A 24,186-nucleotide genomic window follows, 5' to 3' on the forward strand; every position below is an offset into this window, starting at 1 on the left:
GGAGGCTGGTGAGGGAGCAACCATTTATCAGAGGAACAAACTTGTTTTTTGGACTTTCCACAACAGTTTATGTAACTACAATTGGATGTATGTGTATGTATATGTATGTATGTATGTATGTATGTATGTATGTATGTATGTATGTATGTATGTATGTAAGTGTCACTCTAATAAATAACTTTTAGCGTTGGCATAGTGCTGTGGTATAAGAGAAAAAAAATCACTTCTAGCAGTGTTGCCATCTTAGGAACTTGGTTGCTAGATTTAATTACTTTTTAGATGCCTTTAGCAACTTTACTTAAAATGTTCCCAAAGACCAATCACTGATCCCAAATCTTCCCAAAGACCAATCACTGATCACCCTTGTGTATCCCACCTGTGCACTTCTTTGCTATTTGAAACAATTTTAAGCTATACTTAAAAGGCACTTATTTTATTTTTTTAGATGCATGTTATTAATTAAAGTAATAAAATAAAAGTAATAATAGCAATTAATCTTTTAATTTTCTGAGATTTTACAGAATTATGGTTCTTTGTAAATATGTAAAGAGTTTGTGGTGCTATGACCAAATATGACTTTGTGTGTTATCAGACAATGTTTTGATATGCAAATGATGGCCACAGCTCAAAGATTATTCAAATGGATTTGTGACCTCATCTGGTGACTTTTGGAGACTTTTTGCAATTAGGCTAGGTTGTGGGGCTGATTTGATAGACCAATAGGTTAGTTTTTGGGTTGGTATTGCCACACAGACTTGGTAACCCTGTATGAGGCCCAAACTGTTCATCCCTTGATTACCTCCTGGTTTGTCATAAGACCTTTAATGAGGTGACCTGTGGTACCTTTTTGAGAACAGACCTTTTAAACAGACTATGTTTCAAAACAAATACTCTCATATTAAAATAAATAATTTGACATACTACCTAGTACACTACAGTATGCGTGCTTCTAAAGCAACTACTATACTGCTAAATGTGCAGAAGATCACTTAAATGTCACTTCTTCATCATTGTAAGTATATCATCCTAAACAGTTTTTGACATATTATTTAGTACAGTGGTAGTACAGTAGTTAGAAAATGTAGATTTAAATGTCAAACTATCTTTACTATAGATTAAAAATTCATCAATGACGTATTTATCTTATGGGAACAGTTTATCTGTGATTAATTACAAGTTATTTATAGTGAAGGTTAATTACTGAGATAAAGTATCTGCCTACTATATGATGGTTCAAGATGGTTGGACCAGCATGAAACTCACACAGCTCCCTGTTGGAGGTTCATCAGTAACCCCAGTCATGCACCACATGCTGTCAGGATGTATGTAGACCTACTTTCTTAAGATTGATTATACATGCTTTGGCCACTATATGAGTTCTAATATTGCCATCTTCTGGCCACATTCATCAGTGATAACACAGGCTTGTTGCCTTAACAAAAGCATATAATTTATCTGACTTAATGCACCAAAAATTTCCAAAAATCCAAGAAATATTTTACTTTCTGAAAACATCAGCAGACCTTAGAGGCTTTAACATTTAAATCACATCATTTTGATTGATCATTTTGACCACCTGTTTGTATTATATTTAATAACATTGCATAATTAATATTTGTGTTAAATGCTTTTGCACTGAACTGTAATTCAAATACAATGTGAGTGTGTTTTTATTATGATTTTTTTGTTTATTTGTTTTTTGTTTTTATTTGTGGCTTCTGATGCTCCTAATGCACCTAATCAGTCTCAAATGTAGCATGTATCTGGATGTACTGCAGATATATGACTCCTTACTAATGAGAGAATATTGTTATATTATTTATACTGTAATCATGTTGTCTAGAGAATTAGCAACCACTGAACAGCTAATCTAAAATTCAGTGTGAAAAACATCTAATTTCAAAATATCCCCAGCATTGTCAATATTAACAGAACTGATAAAACAGACCACAATATGTTTCCATGACCACAGTTATGTGGGCAGGACATAGTTGACCAATAATTTCCATTCTCCACTCATGGAGTAATTTTCAAGTTAAAGCGAAGACAGATTTGTTATCAGAGGGGAGAAATGGAAGCTCAGAAGCACTGGATGATACACTTGCAGAGGGTCTACTACCCTACTCTCGCAGCCATCGGAATCCCCTGTGAGTATTTATATTCATACTCATTTGCACATACAGCATGCAACTGAAATATTAATGGATAAGGGTCACTGAGAAGAGAATGGTGATGATGATTTCCATGCATACACTATAAGAAACAAAAGGTTCAATCTAGAGCCCGTAGCACTTGTTTCTTACTTGTTTACCCTTAATGTGGGACTGTTTAATCTTATCCACATAGGGCTGGGTGTGATTGCAGGTTTTCACTCCACTGATTCAACTGTAATCAGTTCATTGAAGCCTTCAGTGGATTCTCAGATGTGGCTCTTGCATCACTGTAATGAAAATCTGCAGCCACACCAGCCATTTGTGGATACTTTTGGAAGGGTTCCATGAAAAAGCTGAGTACCGTGTTGCTAAAAACCCTTAGATGATCACAGAGGACTTTAAGCACTTGATTTCCCAGTCATCTCATGGCTAATTGATGAATTTATGACAATATTAAAGCATAATCTGCTCTATTAAGCACAAAATGCTCAAAATTCCCCATGACAAATAGACAGAAAACCACTTAAGAAAACCTAAATTCTAAATGATAAATGATGTACGGACTCCAAACAGCAATGCAAGTGATGAATTCTGATGTTTTGCTCTGCCCTGTAGCAAACATTATGTCTTTCGTGATCTTCTGGAGACGTAAATGCATGCTCTCCAAATCAAGCCCCTTCTACCTGATGGCCATATCCATAGCTGACACAGCTGTCCTGGTGTTTATCGTGGTGTTGGAGCTCTCCATTAAATACCTCACAGTGGAGCCCTTCTGGTCTCGGGAACCATGGTGCAGTGTGCGGGACATCTTTGCCTACGGCGCCTCCAACACCTCTACTTGGCTGGTGGTGGCCTTCACTGCAGAGCGTTTCCTCTCCATTACCACCTATAGTCTCAGGAAGCAAGTCAGCATCCCTCATGGTACATTATGGACCATCTGCATTATCTTTGTGCTTGGTCACTTGCTGGCATTGCCCTATTACTGGGCCTACATATCCATGTACAGCCAGGATCTCCAACGTTGGGTCTGTATATATAAACCCAATTCCAACCTTCAGTACAAACTTGCCATAGTGAGCATGCAGACAATTGTTTCCCACATTTTGCCCTTTGTCATTATTGGCATCCTAAATGGCCTGACGCTGCGGCAGATCTCTCTCATTAATCGAGTGAATGTAATATGTACATCTGGCCAAAAGGTGACACCGCTGCTACGTTCACGTAAAAGGAAATCTGTGGTGCTTTTGGCGACCATCTCCATGACTTTCGTGTTGCTGACCATCACACGCTCCATCACTCAGATCATCTTGCGCACTAAGGGCTGGGCACTGAATCGTGATGACTACAGCCTTAGCATAAATGTTGCGGCAGATATTGGCACCATGGTCAGCCTTAGCAACGCCGCCATAAACATGTACTTGTATGCGTGCACACAGACCAAATTCAGACAGGAAGCTATAGCCTGTGTCAAATATTCTCTGCGGAGATGCTGCTTGATCACAAATAGTCCATCTGGTCACAAATGAGGCACTATTTGAAAAGTGGATGAGGTAAACACTCTTATAATAGCTATGGGCTCTTCTCTTCCTAAAGGAGTCCCTCTCTGATATGAAAACCCACACATAAAGGCTCTAAGGGTTCCCCTGGAGGAACAAACTGAAGAACCCTTAAGGTTTAAGACTGCAATGCATATTGATACCTTTTACAAAAAGAGAAGTGCAATATGATGTGTAGGTAAATCAAATCAGATCAGACTGTTTGTTCATCAGCCTGTATTTTCCTCTTCATTCATATGTTTAAGTTTCATTTATAGCTTTAATTGTTTCAGTATCACTTTGTTGTTCTGAAGTTAGCTACAGTAGCTATTGGCCTTTAGCAAATCTTTACGTTTACAGAGAACTGAAGACTAGAAGTGCTATGAAGCAAATGCACTGTAAATATAGTGAAATTCAATGCTTAGAATGAATAAATGCTTGCTTACCTTTATGTTTAATAATTTATAAAATACAAAAAAACTGACTTTTATTTTCATTTCCATCTGCAAACATACAATATTCTCTCAACTATTCTTCTGCATACATTCCTTCAAAATGCATATCAATATATGTTTCCATGATTCATTATTCAGTTGTGCATAGCTTAATTGATTATTATTGTATAATGCACTGTATAATAGATTTGATGTAATTACTATATTTATTCATGTCTAGCTTTTCTGCTAATTCTGTGTAAATACTTTTTTTTTGGAATTTTAAATGAATTCACTTCATATTAGCATAAAGCATACTTTTCAACTAAGAAATGAAAAATTCAATAATATTAGTCTGGACTATTGTTAAACAAAAGCATTATTAAAGACACTATCATTAAATAAAGCACGGTTTGGAGCTGCTCAGTGGTATGTATATGGTATGAAGAACATACATGATGTGTGCTGTGTGCTTCTGTTAACGTTTTGTCATTAAAGCAAGAGGTAGTGGAAAGAGGGTCAACAGTTGATATTACTTTAAAAATGAAAAAAATCTCCTTTTTGGAATGTGGTACAAGTAAGGGATAGAACACGATGGGATGGACTGTTACAGGAAAATAATCAATGTCGGGGTGGTGTGATGCAGTTCGTGAAGCAGCTATAGTTAATAGTACATACAGTGCTGTTGAAAAGTATTTGCCCCATCCTGATTTCTTCTCTTTTTGTGTATATATCATACTAAATTGTTCCAGAAATGAAAACAAATCTAACATAAAATAAAAGCAACCCAAGTAAACATAAAATACAGTCTTTAAATTATAATGTTATTTATTGAAGCAAAAACGTTATCCAATGCCAGTGTAGTCTGTGTGAAAATTTATTTGCCCCCGTAGTTTAATAATTTAATTCCCCATATACATGAAACTGCATTCATAATGGGGTTCAACTGGACTAGACGCAACCAGGACTGATTACTGCAAACCCTGTTCAATCAAATCAACACTTAAATAGAACTTTTTCAACAGCATGAAGTTGGTTAAAAGGTCTTACCCAGTAACACACCATGCCAAAGTTGAAAGAAATTCCAGAAATGATTGAGGAAGGTGATTGAAATATAGAATAGTCTGGGAAGGGTTACAAAGCTATTTCAAAGGCTCTGGGACTTCAAAGAACCAGAAAGAGCCATTATCACCAAATTTATCCAGGAAGTCCCAAAAGAGACAAGGACAACATCAAAGACCTACAGGCCTCTCTTGCATCAGTAAAGGTCCACTGTTCATGACGCCACTATCAGAAAGACACTGGGTAAAAATGGCATTCATGGAAGAGTGGTGAGGTGAAAACCACTGCTAACCCAGACGAACATTAAGGCTCGACGGAATTTTGCCAAAACGCCTTGATGATCCTCAAACATTTGGGGAGAATGTTCTGTGGACTGAAAGTGGGACTGTTTGGAAAACAGGGGTCCCGTTACATCTGGCTTAAACCAAACACTGAATTCAAAAAGAACATCATACCTACGGTCAAGCATGGTGGTGGAAGTGTGATGGTGTGGGGATGTTTTGCTGCATCAGGGCCTGGGCAACTTAATCGAGGGAAACATGAATTCTGTAAGTTGAAACTCAAGCGCAACTGGATTATGCAGCATGACAATGATCCAAAGCATAGGAGTGAGTCCTAGTCCTAGAAGTAAGTGAAAGACTGATCTCCAGTTATCAGAAGCGTTTGAATGGTTATTCCTGCTAAAGGTGGCACAACCCGATTTTAAAGTTTAAGGGGGAGAGTAGTTTTTTTTATTTATTTATTTATTTATTTATTTTTTACATGGGTGATAGGTGTTGGATAACTTTTTTTTGATTCAATAAAAACAAAACAGTATTTTGTGTTTCATCAGGTTGCCTTTGTTTTATATTGTATTGCATTTAAAGATCTGAAACTACTTAGTATGAGCGATACACAAAAACAGAAGAAATCAGGATGGGGGCAAATACTTTTTCAAAGCACTGTATATATTGGTTTATATATACCAACATATCTTAAAGTGTTATTCCTCTTATACCAAACTAATTTGCCAACAATTACAACTTTTAATTTAATAATGAACATCATATTTTATAAATGCTTATAGTTACATGTTTAATCCATAAGACATGTTCGTTCCTGTTCCTTCACCAGTCTCTCGTTTTTACTCTCTCATTTTTTTCTCATGTTACTGGAAAGCCCGAACTCATCTGTTCTGAAGACTTTTCTATGGCAGAAAACTTGCTGACTGTTGTTAGATGTTAAATGTCTCCTTACAGAAAACTTTACCATATCAATGAGTATAGTTTCTGTGAATTAACTTTTACTATAGAAAATGGCAATGTATTTAAATGAGTGCATTAATGTCAACCTATGACTTTAATTACTGCCAGAACTATGGATGGAGCTTCTGTCTTAGGAAATTAACCGCCACCACCTGACCAATCAGACTTCAGGATTCTGCAGTGCTGTGGTATAAATATTCTCTAATGACTTGTGTGCCAGTCCCTTCTTCATGTCAAGTCTGGAGAGAGAGATGGTATCATGACAAAACTTACAGTATTTACTTTTCTTTTCCTATTCTCCTATTTCTTCGTCTCCTATTTTTCCGCTGATTTTGTTTCATGTTTTAGACACTTCATTTGAAACTGTTTTAGACAAATTGTACAATATGGGTAAATATCCATTTTAGAAATACAAACTTGAATACTGAACTGTATAAACTGTACCATACAGTCTGAAGCAAGGTGCAACCATATGAACATCTGTATAAAAGGAACTGGTGCCAATAAGCCATATTGGTTACCAGAATGAACCTCTTAAACACTTAAAGAAATTTAGAGTTAATTTTTAGTTCTTAGAAAACCCTTTTCAATCTTTTGAAAGTTTTCAATCTGGCACCTTCAATCTTTTTCTACTAGATAGCTTCATTTAGACTGTCGTGCTTGGCAAATCGATATTCAGCCATGATTCACACATAATTTTCTCAAAAATCCAAAATCATGTGTCAGAACAGAATAGTTTAAAGCATATTAAATACTTTTTAAAAAATAGGTTCAAATACAAAATATTTACTCAGTGTCTGCAAACATTTAGTCAATACACCACCACTTCGTTTTCACACATTTATCCCTCTCATCTGCATCTTCATTTGTTCAAGCCAGTCAATCTGAACCCCATAAAACGACTTTAATTTAGCCTTTGCGCAAATACGCTGTCTATGAGGTTTATCTATTGTTTGGGAGAGTGGCTATGTTTGCATTTGAAATTTAATTTCCTTTAAAAACAGAGATGTGCTCCAAACAAGTCCAGCCAATAAACTCAACAAGAAGTCAAGGCAAATAGACATTCAGTTTCCATAGAGCACTGCCAAATAATAAAGCCTGCTGTGTTAAATATTATAATAAACCATTATAATGTTTCCCCTCAACTGGACTCTCCTCAAACAAACACTTGCAGATTTTTTTTCCCCAAACATTTTTATGGGACAAGTTAATTAGGTAAGGGATTTTGAAACCTAATAATATAAATGTGTATTTTGCTCTGCACTGCCGAAAACAACTATGACCACCTTTTCAGATGCTGTACATTCTATACTACATATTTCAGGAGATTAATGTTTTCAGAAGTATTGCTTCAACATGCCTTATAATCAGGAGTGATGGACTGTAATTATACAGTACACAGCTTTAAACTAGTTATTAAGAGTGAAAGCAGACTCGTGTGAATCAAAGCCATTTGACTGATCTGACAATAATGGGTCTTAAAGTGAATACCGTATGTCTGGTATATTGCTTGGTTCTTTTCTCTAGACCTCTCTTTTTTTCTTATATAATAGAAGAGTACTGTTGTCAAGGTTTCCTTGATCATGACAACTGCATAAAATTAGAGCCCTTTAGTATGTCATATGGAGGGTTATGTCTTCAGACATAATGAAGGGTCGGTGTTGTCACTTTTACGTAGACTTCCAACATTTTTTTACTAGATATTTCTTTTCAGGGTTCTTGCATTTTCTGGATGAAAAAAAAAAATTCCAGAATTCCAGAAAGATTGATCAAGATCTACTGTCCAAGATCTAAGTCCAGCCTTTCTACTATTTTTCAGTAGTCATTAACTGCATTATAAAAAGCTTAATGTTAATTTTGATGGCTAATTTGGTTTTAGACTTAGTTTTTGGACTCACATATATATAATTGACCTTCTTGTTAGTTTTAGACTATATTTAGTTAATGAAAATAAAACTGAACAATTTCCCATTAAGGTCTGGTTTATGCTTCTGTGCTGAAGCGTGCTTGCATCATGAAGCATTTAAAGGATTTATGTACTATCCTGGAGGGAAACCACGGATCACCCTGATGTGTGTGTTTGTATATTTTGTGTCGAGTTACTGTATGTTACTGTTAAAATCATCACATTGTTCACCATGAAATGTGTTAAAATGTGTACCAAACATGACAGGAAAATATACTGATATCACATAAATGCAAGTGATCAACTGTAATTCATTGATGAAGGAACTTGAACAGTTGCAAACAAGAGTGAAACTCGATTTGGTCTTCTGCTGTTGTAGCCCATCCTCCCCAAGATTTGATGGACATTCTGAGATGCTTTTCTGCTCACCATGGTTGCAAAGAGTGATTATTTCCACTGACCTTTTTCCATCAACAAGGCATTTATCAGACCATTGTGTGCAAATGGTACAAACTACTGTGTGTGAAAATCCCAGGAGATCAGTAGTTTCTGAAATACTCAAACCAGTCTTCTGGCACCAACAACCATGCCAGGGTCAAAGTCACCGAGATCACGTTTTTCCCGTTGTGATGTTTAATGTGAACACTTGACCTGAATCTCCATGATATTATGCACTGTGCTGAAAAATGGCCGACGTGATGGAACTCAAATGCTTATGGGAAGGGAGATGGACACAAATGTTTAGAACTTGCCAAGGTGACTATTTTCTCAAGATGTCAAAGCATGGGTATTATATTCGTACAAGTTACAAGTTTCTGTACATCAGAACAATGATTATCAAAAGCTGTCCAACCGGTTTTATGTGAATATTTTATTCCATTATTGAATGCATAGTACAGCTCTGTTGATTAAACATCATGCCGGTGGAGAAGTCTTAGGACACAAATAATGAATTAGGCCAGAAGTTCATGTCTATGTTACAGCAATGTACAGTAACTAGTGTGGGCTGTGTGTGTTATTTCTTCTTGCCTGCTTTCGGAGCTTTATCCAAACCCTGGATGTATTTGCGAGGGATCTGATATTGCTCTATAACAAAAGAAAACAAATGATAAGGAAGAATGAAAGTAAATGATTAGATTTAAGTAGTTATGTTGAACTGAGCTTTACCTAGTAGCAGTTTGCCGACGTGATGCACCTGGTTGCCCTGGATCTGCACCAGCTGCCGCTCTTTGGCTCCAGGGACGTCGTGGAGGATGGAACTGGCCTGGACTAGATGCTGCAGCGTGTCTGCTACCGCTGCTGGCTGTATACCGAACACCTCCAAGTTCTTTATTATAGTCACCTGAACACACCAGCAGAATGAGGGCAGGGAGACAAATACACTACAAAATACTCTCACACCAGAGTTACAGCGCCCTCCACTAATATTGGCACACTTTGTAAATATGAACAAAGGCGGCTGTGAAAAACTGTATTGTTTAACCTTTTGATTTTTTGTTAAAAAATTCACAAAAATACTCTGCTCTCATGGATATCAAACAATTGGAAAAAAACAGGTTTATCAAAAAAAACTTTGTTAAATATAGGTGTGCAACAATTATTGGCACCATTAAGTCAATACTTTGTGCTACCTCACTTTGCCAAGATAACAGTTCCAAGCCTTCTCCTATAATGCCTGATGAGGTTGGAGAATACATGACAAGGGATCTGAGACCATACCTCCATACAGAATCTCTCCAGATCCTTCAAATTTCGAGGTCCACGCTGGTGGACTCTCCTCTTCAGTTCACCCCAAAGGTTTTCTATGGGTTTCAAGTCAGGGGACTGGGATGGCCATGGCAGGACCTTGATCTTGTGGTCAGTAAACCATTTTCGTGTTGATTTTGATGCATGTTTTGGATCAATGTCCTGCTGGAAGATCCAACCGCAGCCTATTTTAAGCTTTCTGGTAGAGGCAATCAGGTTTTCATTTAAAATCTATGGATATTTGATAGAGTCAGTGATGCCGTGTACCCTAACAAAATGTCCAGGTCCTCTGGCAGAAAAACAGTCCCAAAGAGCCACCACCATATTTAACTGTGGCCATGAGGTACTTTTCAATATGGCTACCTCTCTGTGTCCACCAATATAGACACACGTCCAATTCCACGTTGATTCATAACATTTCCAGTTGACTGAAATGTCATAATTATTGCCCTGATTATGGACATGAGCATTTTCAATGCTTGTGCTATTTTCTTATAGGCACTTCCCATTTTGTGAAGCTCAACAACCTTTTGCTGCACATCACAGCAGTATTCCTTGGTATTACCCATTGTTATGAATGACTAAGGGAATTTGGTTCATGTGTTACCTCATATTTATACCCCTGGGAAACAGGAAGTCATGGTTGAACAATTTCCTTTTCCTAGTCACCTAGGTGTACAAAATGTTTTTTCAAATATCACTGGGAATAGATTTCAAATATATTTTTCTCATATGAATTCATGGGGTGCCAATAATTGTTGCACACCTATATTTAACAAAGATTCTCATTTATAAGCATTTGTTGTGTTTGTGAATTTCTTGAACAAAAGATCAAGACAATTTTTCACAGCCTTCTTTGTTCTTATTTACCAAGGGTGCCAATATTAGTAGAGGACACTGTACATAGACTTCCACAGTACAGCTCAAAAGGTCTGATTCCACTATCAAAAACCAGCTTTATATTGCCAGCTAAAAACATAATTACTAAAGAATAAGCATTCTTAATTAAAATAAGTTTATTATGTATAAGAATTAATGAATGCCGAATAAATCTATCAATAATCAATATCAGTCATTAAGAGATGACAACCATTAACCCGGTGTTACTGTCAGAATTAAAATCTCATCACAATCAACAATTTCAAAAATAGTTGAAGCAAAACAGATAAACAGGTCATTCTGAATTTCACCTGAGGATTTCTCAAACAGCTGAAACAAGCTCTACAATAACACTATAAATAAATCTATAATCCAGAAACAAAAAAATAAAAGCATGTGACTGTATGGCCCCGTCATAAGCTACTGAACATGGATGAAGCTGTTAATCAGTCTGACCCATACCTTCTTGTTAGAGCCTCTGGAGGCTACAGTGATATCAATGGGCTCCACCTGCCCTTTCCGGACCACAGGAGACTGGCCTGGAAACTGCAGCTGATGGCACGACTGCATCCTGCTCAGAGTCCTGTAAACACAGCCAAGTGTGTTCTAATACACACTCAACACTGTTACACTAGTCTGAGACTAATCATTACATAATGTACTACTCCAGCAGGGTATTACAATTACATTTAGAGTAAAATACTCCATACAAAGTCCTCCGTTTTGGATTTTGAATAAGATTTTTTTTTGTCTTCCTGTCTAACACATAAATGTTCATAAACTGTAACTGCATTCCTTTGTAAATGACCTCAAACAAAATTGAGCGAAATACATGACTCTGGATCAATAAACAGACCCATAGGTAAGTCTTCTTAGTCAATACAATGTCACTTAATTTAGTTAAGATTTACAGCCAACAGCTACTAGAAAATTGGTTACGCACTAGCGATTACACAAAAAAGAAAATGAGAAACTAAAAAAGGGGGCTTACCGGCTGAATAGATCATCCCATTTTAACACCATGACCTCCTGATACTCAGATTTCTCCAGTAAGCAGTCACACAGCACAGGATTAATGTTCACATAACTGACAAATAAAGAGAATGGCACAAAGGACAAGAGGCATCAACTGACCATGTCAGCATTTCTGCATATAATAATAATAATAATTATTATTATTATTAATATTATTGTTGTTGTTGTTGTTATTATTATTATTATTATTATTATTATTATTGTTATTATTATTATTATTATTTTCTTTTCAGACTGAGTACGAAGACATTTTTTTGGTATTCACCGATACCGATAGTGATATCACAATGAGTTTGCATTACATTTGCATTTTGGTATTTGGCAGACACCCTTATCCAGAGAGACATACAATTATCTCATTTATACAACTGAGCAGTTGAGGGTTAAGGACTTTGCTCAAGGGCCCAACAGTGACAGCTTTTCGGTGCTGGGATTTGAGCTCATGATTTTTTTGATAAACCTGTGTTTTGTTTGATAAACCTGTGCAATTGTTTGATATCCATGAGAGGAGAGTAATTTTTTGAAATATTTGAACAAAACATACATTTTTCACAGTCTTCTTTTGCTCATCTTTACCAAGGGTGCCAATATGAGTGGAGGGCACTGTAAAAGTAAAGTAAGCTTGTGTATGACGATCCCTTGACCGATACTGGCTTATCATCAAGATCAACATACAGGGTAAGAGCTGATGTTTTCGCTCTCCAATGTTGTCTCTATAGACATGTATTCTCGCCTAAGCAGCATTTGTTGCTATATATATATATATATATATATATATATATATATATATATATATATATATATATGTGTGTGTGTGTGTGTGTGTGTAAATATATATATATATATATATATATATATATATATATATATATATATATATATATATATATATAGCGCTGTATACCTTTTGTTGGTTTCATGGACAAGCTCGTTTCTTTTTACATAATCTGTGATGATGATCCTCACTTCACTAGAATGTAGCACTGCACCCTTTCTGAAACAGAAATTTCACAAACTTAAAACAAGAAGCAGAAGAAGAAGAAGCAGAAGAAGAAGATGCAGAAGAAGATGGCCACTCATGGCTGGTGTTGCCAAGATATAATGGTTCTGACTATCTGAAGTGTGTTACAAATCCCTTCATCGCAATCAGGTTGAGACCTGCTATGTGGGTGATATCTGCAAAATACAAGCTAAATACAAAAGAATGTTCAAGAGGGACCTTTACTTAATTTGACATTCTAACAAACCATGCTAAATTCTTATTATAATTCGCCATATCACAGAAAAGGCTGGGATTTTCAATCTGGGACAGTTGTGCTTTGGGGTGATTTAAATTGCTCTCGTATACACTTTCAGGATGGTCATGAAAAAGGTTACAAGCAATCCCCAGATGGACAAAATGGCTAACCAACTCAATCCACACACTCACTTTTTCTGCGCATCCTGGAATAGAGGCTCCAGGCGTGCGGTGACCCCGTAAAGTGGGGTGATTTCAGGGGGCTTATAAACCTCCTCACAGCTCTCTCTATCCTCAGCACACTCCTCTGGGGGCTCCCAGTCCTCGGGAATGCAGAAAGAACACAACCTGAAATGAAGTCCTTAGGCATTAGGGCACGCTAACATTACAGAGTTTATACTGTAATATCTATATTGTTGACGTATGTATGTCTGTCACAATAATTACTTTATTGACTTATCGTATAATATATGGACATGACCTTGATCATTTCTGCTGACCTGAATATTGCCCATTGTGTTTACAAGCATGTTTGTTTACATAAGCATGAACGTCACCAAGATTTTAGCCATTCGTGCTTCTTCTGTCCTCTCGTCAGGCTGTCAAATTAAAATTCGAACTTCGAATATTCATTGAATTTAAGATAAAAATGAACATTCAAATGCCAAAACAGTGCACTCAAATTTAATGTGTAGCAAGCATTAGCACAGATTTTAATTAAAACACTTGAAAAATTTACACGCAAGATATTAACAACGCGCTAACAACATTTTTTGAAGAAGAAAAATCTAGAAAGGATAGTTCTAGTGTTTCAAATAATCCGGTCGTAGGCAATAATGTCGGGGATTGAGACGCTTAAGCGGCGTGAGCTGAAGCTGAACAGTGAATGAACAGTGGTAAACTGAAGCGCTTTACTAGCAGGTCAAGAGCAGATAAACTTTATTGATCTCTCACTGGGGAACTTCCCTAAGTGGGAATTAAGTCACCCAAACACATCCTATACACATATGAGATTAATCAGACATTTACACAACATAAACCTAATACTACAACTTGCTTCTGCACAAAATGACAAAAAGTGAGCTTGAACTTAAGTAAGGCGCTACGTAGAACGGTACGTCACGTTGTGAATACGCTCTTTCCGTAACAACGCACTAAAACACGGACAATGAATAACTGAAGCATAAAGAATTCACAATATTGTATTACAGTCCATTTTATTTATTGCTTTGGCTGTGTGGTTTTATTATTTATTTATCTTTATTTATCCTTCATTTATTTAAGATGACCTTCCAATTCCAATGTCTGAATATTCATATGAATTAAAGTTTGCTGCTTTTTGAAAGTGTGTATTTGTATTATCATGCATTTATATTATCATTAGATCAGTGGTGTAAAATGTCTTAAAATGACAATAATATCGCTTATTGCAATTATTTCTGGGACAATATATCTTCCAACATAAAGAATTTTGTGACAGGCCTAGACATGTGAAATTGCGCACACATGGATGGAATATAAAAAACATTTATTCATAGTTGCCTGATCGACAAGCAAAGAAAAAAAAACTCTACTCCCTATTAACTTCCACAGAACAAAAGTTTTCACTGGCTATACAGTGTTATGTTTAATGTCTTTTACTAGTAGGTGGATCAGCATCTAAATAATAATCACGTACAAAATGTCTTCTTTATACATGTTACACACATCAGAATAATGCATTTTACTCATATATCACTATTAATGTTAATGCTACACACTGCTATATAACAACTACAGAGATGACACTATTGACTTAAAGCTAAATGTGTGTGTGTGTGTGTGTGTGTGTTTTCTGTTAAAGTATGCTAACTGTACATACTCAGGGTTCTTCCAGTCGACCTCTACAATGCTGTCCACTCCTTTACTCAACTCCTTTACTCGAACCAGATTGTGCTCCTTCTGCATAGACTGCAGAAACTTCGAGAGCTTGGAATTGAAAAGAGAGAGACAGAGAGAGAAAGAGAGAAAGAGAGAGAGAACACTATATGTTTATATGAACACTAAACTAATATGTTTATTAATAACAGTTCTTCATTTCTGTTATGCTTTGGCAATACTGTACATGTATATGGTCATTCCACTAAAGCTTGGTGAATTGAATTTAATTGAATTCACCAATTGAGAGAGAGAGAGATAGAGAGAGAGAGAGAGAGAGAGAGAGAGAGAGAGAGAGAGAGAGAGACATCAAGCTAACATTTTTTAGTCTCAGTCACTTTTACTTTTACTAACCTTTTTATAGCTGGATTTTTTGATGTCAAGATTTTTTCCTTTAGGACTGCAAAACAAAATGTGAGAGAAATCATGTAAGAAACATCAATCGAAAGCAGTTATTAAACATGGGTTTGCATAAAATCAACCAAAGTAACTAGATGTTAATACATAATTATCTAGGATCTAGGATCAGATATTCAGGCTAGAGCAATGTGCTCTAGAAATTAAAGGTTTTGGGTTAGGAATGTAGAATACAGGCGATTTCACTCATATTCAAAAGTTCAGGATGATTTGCTGTAACGAATGAGTTACAAGGTTTTGGATACGAAACACAGTCATGCAAAAAAAAAAAAATCTACAACGTAAAGATTTACTTGCTACCCAAACTACTAGTAAACCTACATACAAAGTTAAGGACGTTGAATAATGGTGAATCTGTAAAAAATAATAATAATAATAATAATAATTTTAATAAATTGAGTACTGGTTTTATTTTTATTATAGCACCCTGTGTGTGTATGTATGTACATATGTCTCTGCTCTGTGTGTATTTCCCCACATGAAATGGGTGTAAGAAGAATCTCTGGTTACAGTACGTGTGAATCACAGCGAGGAAATAAATGTAGAATTAACCACAGAATATTTTTAAAATGTTAAATAGAGTTTAAAAAAAGGATATATGTCAATCCTTTATTGCACATATAAGCATCTCTAAGGTTGTGTACTCATAACCATCTCAACTTTCTATGAGGTAGATTTTTAAGGCCTCTCATTCATACCATTCCTGTTAAGCACAATTCTGACTTGCTAGCTAGTGGCTTTTTAATCAGTCAGAATGACTTTGTTTACATGTTAAAGAGTGAATTACGCAGACGATTTTGGGGGGAAAAAAGTAACTGATTTTACCAGCATGAGGCCATGTGCTTGCGCAGGAAGGTGCCGGTCAGCAGGGGGAGCTCCGACTTCTTCACTTTACTCTTCAGGGCATGAAGGAAACACTGCAGCAGCAGAGAATCCATCTGCTCTGTAGAGAGAGTACAGAGAAACAAGGTCAATATTTACAAGCAATGTGTGCAGAACGTGAACCGTAATTTAAGATCAATTAACATTAGGACTGTCCAGGTCAATTTCCAGGAGCAGGTTTTACTGTGAACAGTGTAGAAATGCGTGTTTTTTCTTCCTACCCTGGGATATACACTCACTGAGCACTTTATCTAATCAGTAATGCAAGTCATGCAGATCCGGGCAAGCAGCTTCAAGTAATGCTTACATCATCCATCAGAATGGGGATAAAACGTCATCTCAGTGATTTTAACCGTGGCATGATTGCTGGTGCCGGATGAGCTGGTTGAGTATTTCTATAACTGCTGATCTCCTGGGATTTTCACACGCAACAGTCTCTAAAGTTTACTCAAATCCCAAACATTGAACTTTTATGGACTAAATCAGCAGAAGGCAAGGCCGGTTCTAGACATTTGGAGGCCCAAAGAAAAATTTATGTTGCAGGCCCGCCGAACCCCTCATATGACATGTTTTTCAAATGGTAATTTGATTAACCTTTTTATTTATTTATTTATTTTTAAATAAGTTTATTATAATTTAATTAGAAATTACTCATAGAGCCACACTGGCAAAATGTTTAAGGTAGCCAGGATTTTTTTTTTTTTGCAGTAATTTGTTCAGTAATTTATTTGTTACTTTTTATTTGTTACTGTTTATTTATTACTCTTTGGGATAATGAACAGTTTTGCCTACTCTATACAGTAAAATGGAAAAAATAATAATAAAGACAACATTACACTGCAACAAATAACTACAAATGAACACTTCCTGGACACCACTTCAGTAAATGAACATGAGTGTTTTTATCGTTTTTTCCTATCTGGGTATGGGCAGGATTTCCCCCTCCTACTGAACCAATATAGACTATAGATATAGTCATATTATGTGTTGTAGTGCAATAACTTAAATATGCACTATATACACAAATCAACTGCCAGTGGAAGTGAAGGAGACAAACTACTAAGCAGAAAAAATAGTTCATTTCTTCATAAAATTGTATGCTTATTTTTTAATAAATATATCGGTTTTTATGATTTGAAAACTAAAATGAAGTATTATGTTAGAGCAGTAATGTAAACATCAGCTGATTTTAGAAGATATATAAACAGTTGAGGTACTTTTTATGAAACATTTAAAAATGCTCTAGTGTGTTTGCTCTTTGACTTTGAATACAAATTTCTTTATTTTTACTTTAGTATTTTGCTAGTCAGCTCCCGACGCAATGTCATTGTACGTGCAAATTCAAAGTGTCGGCTGATGATCTTTGAAACATTAATGTGAAAGAGGACATGAGATGATGGATCACAAACTATCAGAAAGTCTATGGAACATTTGTGTGAAAACCTGGCCAGAAAGAAAGAGATGGATATACATGACAGATGCACTCTGTGATAACTTACCTTGTGGAGATCTTGAATCCTCCTGTTCTTCCTGCACCTCCTCTGTCTCCTCCTTCTCTCCCTCTCGGAGACTGAGATCCTGCAGATTCCGACAAGACGACTCCACTGCAGCCGTCCCAGAGTCATTCTGTCCTACGGTCTTCAGAGCCAAAGCTTCCGTTCCCTCTTCGCCACTGTCCCCTCCATCCATGTCCGCCTCTGCCTGGACTGAAGGATCAGTGACTGGGATGACAGGAGGAGCGGTCTTATCCCCAAAAGCCCTGTAGAAGAAAAAGAGGAAGATGATGGAGGCACTACATAGCAAATCACAACACACAAGAAAAACTGAATTTTAATTCACATTATTGCAATTCTGTGAGGAATTTTTCAAATATCATAATATGTAGATTAATTTTATGAATGGACCTAAAGAGCATCTGTGCCTGGCAGAGAATAAGCTGGTATAAATAGTACAGTGGAAAAGAACATGCAAAGACAGACAGAAACAGAGACAGACAGAGAGGCAGACAGAGAGACAAACACAGAGACAGCCACAGTCAGACACAGAGACTGCAAGACACAGACAGAGAGACAGACACAGAAAGAAACACAGACAGAGAGATAGATAGTCAGACAGAGAGGCAGACACAGACAGAGAAAGAGACACAGACACTAACACAGAGACAATCACAGAGTCAGACACAGAGACTACAATAGACCGACAGAGATCGACAGGGAGAGTCACAGAGACAGAGACTGACACTGAGTCCATCAGAGACAGAGGCAAACAGAGAGACAGACACAAAGACACAGACGAGAGAGAGACAGAAACAGAGGCAAACACAGACATCACAGAGACAGACACGAAAAGACACAAAGACAGATAGAAACACAGAGAGAGAGAGAGAGAGAGAGAGAGAGAAAAGAAAGACACACACACACAGACAGACAGAGACACACTCCCTCATTCTCACACTCACTACTCATAATTTAAATTAGAAAACACCACCACCACCACCACTGATTGTAATTTATACGTGTTTTTTGGGGGCCAAAATTTTGCTGCATCTAAGAATTTGGTGTGCATGTTTGGGAGATTTGTACCACAGCTGGTCCATGTATGTATGTAACACATTTACTCCTTTTCCCTTCATCCCACTGGTCCTCATCTCTCTGCTCGACATGGCTGCTGTCCCCACAGCAACTGGGGCTCTGTGTAACCAAGCAAACAGTCAACGCTCAAATAAAACACTCCTTTATGGGTAAAACCTAAGTAAGAGACATTCTTCTCATCTATGCAAATGTCAATATTATATTTTCATATGACAATTATTGTTAATAACGGTTTGACACACTGCATGTATAAACTTTCTGTAGGTTACTGGTGGGAACAGTTTTAAAATTGTAAAATAAATAAATAAATGGTGTGAAACACCTCAATAGTTTCAATTTCAGCATTCATCTTTACACCTTTAATAATATGTAAACAGACTGTAGAAGTGGTCAGTACCTGATCTGCAACCCCTGCCTGATTTGTGCTATTTGCAACAGTATGAACACACGGTATGCCTCGTTAATGCTGACAAATAAACACCACCTCTCAGTGCAAAACAAAAGCGGACTAGTAAGAAGGTGACAATAGTGTTGGCTGTCATTTTTATACACAACAGTGCATTCACAGGCGAACACTCCCCATGATCTAAGCCTAATAATAAAGGGATTAAATTTATTGACCAAATAAAAGTGTATAATTGCTAATGGAACATTTCAGGAAGGAGTCTTCAGTGTCAGTGCTTTGTAATGATCAGTAGATTTTCTGACTAAGGACATGTCATTTTCAGTAGCATGAGAAACTGCATTTTTTGTCTTATTAACCTCAAAAGAAAGAGGCTGATGACTATGGGAATGACTATTTACAGCTGTTATAATATAAGTGATAACAGAACATTCCTCAAATGTAACTATAAATGGATAAGAAGAACGACATTTGCTTTTCGTTCTTTTTTTTCCCGTCGCTAAAGAGATATAGAGATATAAGCTGCATTTTCAGTTGAATTTGGGGAAACCAATTGAAGCATTCGTTATGTTGAACTATTTCAATTGCTTTTGTTTGATTTGTTCATTGCACACAGCTGAAAGTCTGTATAGTTTGACAATAAACCTGATTTGCAATGGGAATTGAATATTTTTGATTGCAACGGTATATATAGTATATTAGTAGTATTATAAGGGGAATTCAACAATTATAAGGGGATGTGCTGTAGGAAAATAATCAACATTATACCAGCTCATTGCACAACAGCACAACCTCCCATGGTTTATTTTATGACTTAAAGGCTTAAATACATTTTAAGGAATCTTTTATCATCCAAAACTGCACCATAGAAGCAGAAAATATTACTTTGGCATTTCATAAACTGCTCTAAAATGTATTCTATAAGTGAAAGTAGAACTATTAGTCATTCTTGCACATTATCAACTAACAAGTAACAATTACAGTATTCAATCTTTTCTAACAAATATGCACCTGCATGACTTGTAGAGCAGGAAAAAAATTCAAATAAAAAGTCACCCCCCTTTACAAGAAGCAATGAGAAATGTCAATAGAAATCATTTGATTCATATATGTCCTTCCAATACACAATAAACGTGTACGCATAATTAAGCATGGAGTGACAACACAACTGGTTTATGTTTTAATGACACTTGATGTGTGTGTGATTTGTAAGCAAGCGTATAAGAGATGGTTTTTACCTGTTTGACACGATATTAACTGCACAGATGCCCCCTTGATTTACGTCCTGTAGACCTGTAGAGGACACCACGACTCCTGGCAGCATCAGATCTGTTTAAGATGGAGGAAAAGCAAGTAAGCACACACATGCTCACACACACACACACACACACACACACACACACTCATATTCATTCCACCGGGAAACTCACCTGCCCCGCCAGTTAATTTCTGTACCACTGGAGGCCATGTTGTGAAGGCGGGTAACAGATCAGGAAATCGCCATAGTGTGTACACTGGTTATAAAAAAAAATAAAAAATATGACAGGGTTTCAGAAGTAATCATATCCGTATATACAGTAGGATAGTAAAGTTAAAAGAATATAAAAAAAAGCTATCGTGTGAAATCCCACTAACTTGGAATATCTCAAGTTATATTATTATATGATTTATAAATCAGCACTAACTTGACATATTCCAAGCATTTATCAAGTGCAATATTGGAGATTTTTCTTACATTTTTTCAAGAATGTCTTTAAAAAAAAAATTGGGGAAAGGCAGCACAGCCTGACCACACCTTTTTATTTTGAATATGGTTATGGTGTTACATGTAATAATTCTGTGTTTTAGAGGTAGTATACCTGTAGGGTACAACTGTTTCTCCAGCTGGAAGAACATCGGGTTCCTGTGGAGCACATACAGAGTGACAGCATCTCCTTTGTGTGCGTAGATTTTGACAACGTTCAGTTCTTCTTTGTTTGGTACGAGCTCGTTGAGGTCATCGGCAGAGAGGGACGGAAAAGCAGTGGAGACGTCTGCTCTCAGCTTCCTCCTGTTGGATGAAGGAGAGAAGAAATATTATTTATATTTCATGAACATCCATAATGTAACTTATTGCTTATTACTATTACTTATCACAACACACCTGCTGTTAAAGGAAATTACACCACAATGCTGTCAGAGAGAGGATTAACTTTAACATCCGCTCAAGTCATAGCTTTATATGAATGTGCGCATTCTAATATTTGATTTTTTCTATAGTAACAACTAATTCCCAGGGACTGGGATTGTTGTGACCACACAATCTACCTCTGATAATAAATAGATTAAATATGCTCTTTTATTTGGCAAAAAAAAAAGGAAGTATCATCTTTGATATGTTAATGCTTTATGTAAGGAGATGTTTATTTAACATTAATGGAAGGAGTCTCCAATGTCAGCGCTTTGTAACAGTCAGCAAGTGCTCAGGACAGAGGACTTCAAGCTTTCTGGTTTATCTGCAACAAGACAAGCTGCATTTTTTGTCTTATTACTTTCACAAGAAAGGAAAAAAAAAGCAAGACATTTAAGGGAATAAATGTTTGTAGCTGTTAAAAACATTAAAGCCCCTATAAAACCCCTTGAAACATGCAGTGTTATTCGATGTGTTGATGTAATTTCCATGAAAACCAGAAGTCAGGGTGGGACATTTCAAGTGGCTCTTCCCCCTTTTTTAATAGCCATTAGCGTTTAGCTAACCTCAAGACCCGGGCTAAACAGTACTTGACACAAAGCAATGACCTGGCACAAATACCTCCTTCTTCGAAGTGAATGAATTCACGCTATTTCCATCATAACCAACTTACAATTTTAAAACTGAATAAAACTCGAGTCTTCGAACAACCAAAGCCAAATTTTCGACCCATGCTTGCTGACATGGTTTCTCTTGCTCAGCAATGGCAATTTCGGCAAGGTGATTTTTTTATAATGTTGGGGCGGGACCTTTCAGATGAGAAGCTGAAGTGCAGGATGATGTCATCAAAACTGCTAATCCGTATTGGTAGTAGCGAGAGAGTGTAAATTTTGAACGCATATATCTTCTAAATGCATGTGAATTTTGTCGTTGTTCTGATGCACACCAGCTTATAGATAACCTTAAGACTTAAAGATATTCATACTAAAAGCCGCAAAACTACCAAACAACAATAAATGTAACTATATATATTATAAATAAAAGTATGAGTATGATGTGACATTCTTTAACAAATTAAACATTTTAATTGTTGGCAAACCGCTGTGCTGTAAGAGTAATAAAACACCTTGGGATGTGCTGTTATAGGAAAATAATAACTTATTAATAGGCCACATCACACCAGACCATCACTGATTATTTTCCTATAACAGAATGTCACCGAGGGTTTTATTCCATATTTCCCTGAGCAGTAGGTAACCTCAGTATTTCTAGAAGACCATTAGCTCTTTCCTCATGTTCCTTGTGAGTTTATTTGTTGTTGTAAAGCTGAATTCCCTGTATTCAGGAGCTTTTTAAGAAGGCACACTAGGCTTTTGTGAATGCTCTGTAATTTTAAAAAGACTTAAACTAAAAGAAAAATATATATATATATATAGTGATAGGTAGAGTGAAATTCTGTTGAAATGTTGATGTTTTTTGCTTTACCCCCCACTCATCGAGTCAACAACAGGCAGATATGTATTAACATGCAACAAAAATCCTTAAATATACATATAAGTCAATAAAACACGACCGAATCAGAAAATAAATCTACTATTTCACTGAACCTAAACTAGTGGCAGGTTGAGACTAAACACGACGAGCCGAATCCCAAATAACAGCCTAACAGACTACATAACGTGCCACAGACCGTGGAGAAGCCATAATCTCCCACCCTATGTAGTGCACCACCACAGTGTACAGTGAATCAAATACGATTCAACCAATCAGCAGCCTTAGCTAACCCGCTCGCGCTGCACTAGTTAGTTACAAACCTGTCGGATCCTTTGATAACGGTATTGGTCTTCACACGAAACGCTTTTGTAAACATCCTTCTGTGTGTTTTATTTGTAAGAACTAGTTAAGGAAATACACTTGTGAGATCTTGTGTCAAACATGCTACATTTCATTAGCCAACCACTTCAAGTATAAGCGTGTGGCTGCAATGCAAAATATGTCCGGGTGGAAACATCAACCCACGTTAAAACGGACCTTTTCACCCACTCCTTAATGACTCCTTAAAACTTAAGGAGTCATCTCGATTTATTAGGCTATACTACGCATTTATTAATGTGTTTGAACTTTGGATTATAACCCCACCTGCCTTTATATATGATCCACCGCTGATATGGGATATGATTATAATACAGCTCAGGTAACAGAACTATGAAGTACTACTGTGATTGATGTCTGAATTTTGAATTGCATATTTAATCTCCAGGGGGCACCGAAGCTTAGTGGTTAGCAGGTTTGCCTCACACCTCCAGGGTTGGGGGTTCGGATGCCGGCTCCCCCCTCTGTGCGTGGAGTTTGTATGTTCTCCCAGTGTTTCAGGGGTTTCCTCTGGGTACTCCAGTTTCCTCCCCCAACTGATGCCAAATTGATGTCGGATTTACAAGTTGCAATAAAATATAAATTGTCACATTCACACAACAGACAATTTAGAGATGCCGATCAGCCTACAACGCATGTCTTTGAACTGAGGGAGGAAACCCGAAGCATAGGGAGAACGTGCAAACTTCCTGCATACAGGAAG

At 36.7% G+C, this 24,186-nt stretch overlaps 2 protein-coding genes across 2 annotated transcripts; one reads left to right on the forward strand and one right to left on the reverse strand.

Moving 5' to 3' along the window:
- Window positions 1-2,071: 2,071 nt before the first annotated feature.
- On the forward strand, window positions 2,072-3,679 carry LOC108265263 (probable G-protein coupled receptor 139). The gene is made up of 2 exons (XM_017467403.2): window positions 2,072-2,147; window positions 2,769-3,679. The coding sequence occupies exons 1-2, from the start codon at window positions 2,072-2,074 to the stop codon at window positions 3,677-3,679; spliced, it is 987 nt and encodes a 328-aa protein (XP_017322892.2).
- Window positions 3,680-9,186: 5,507 nt separating this feature from the next.
- On the reverse strand, window positions 9,187-23,613 carry eif2d (eukaryotic translation initiation factor 2D). The gene is made up of 15 exons (XM_017469006.3): window positions 23,426-23,613; window positions 21,301-21,491; window positions 20,872-20,955; window positions 20,680-20,770; window positions 19,030-19,137; window positions 17,947-18,206; window positions 16,391-16,508; window positions 15,503-15,548; window positions 15,093-15,199; window positions 13,424-13,579; window positions 12,899-12,988; window positions 11,951-12,046; window positions 11,422-11,542; window positions 9,502-9,676; window positions 9,187-9,420 (listed from the first exon to the last, which is right to left on the reverse strand). Exons 1-15 carry the CDS (start codon window positions 23,479-23,481, stop codon window positions 9,350-9,352), a joined length of 1,770 nt encoding a protein of 589 aa, XP_017324495.1. The 5' UTR covers window positions 23,482-23,613; the 3' UTR covers window positions 9,187-9,349.
- Window positions 23,614-24,186: the final 573 nt, after the last annotated feature.

This window comes from Ictalurus punctatus, chromosome 5 (genome assembly GCF_001660625.3).
Source record: "Ictalurus punctatus breed USDA103 chromosome 5, Coco_2.0, whole genome shotgun sequence".
Lineage (NCBI taxonomy): Eukaryota > Metazoa > Chordata > Actinopteri > Siluriformes > Ictaluridae > Ictalurus > Ictalurus punctatus.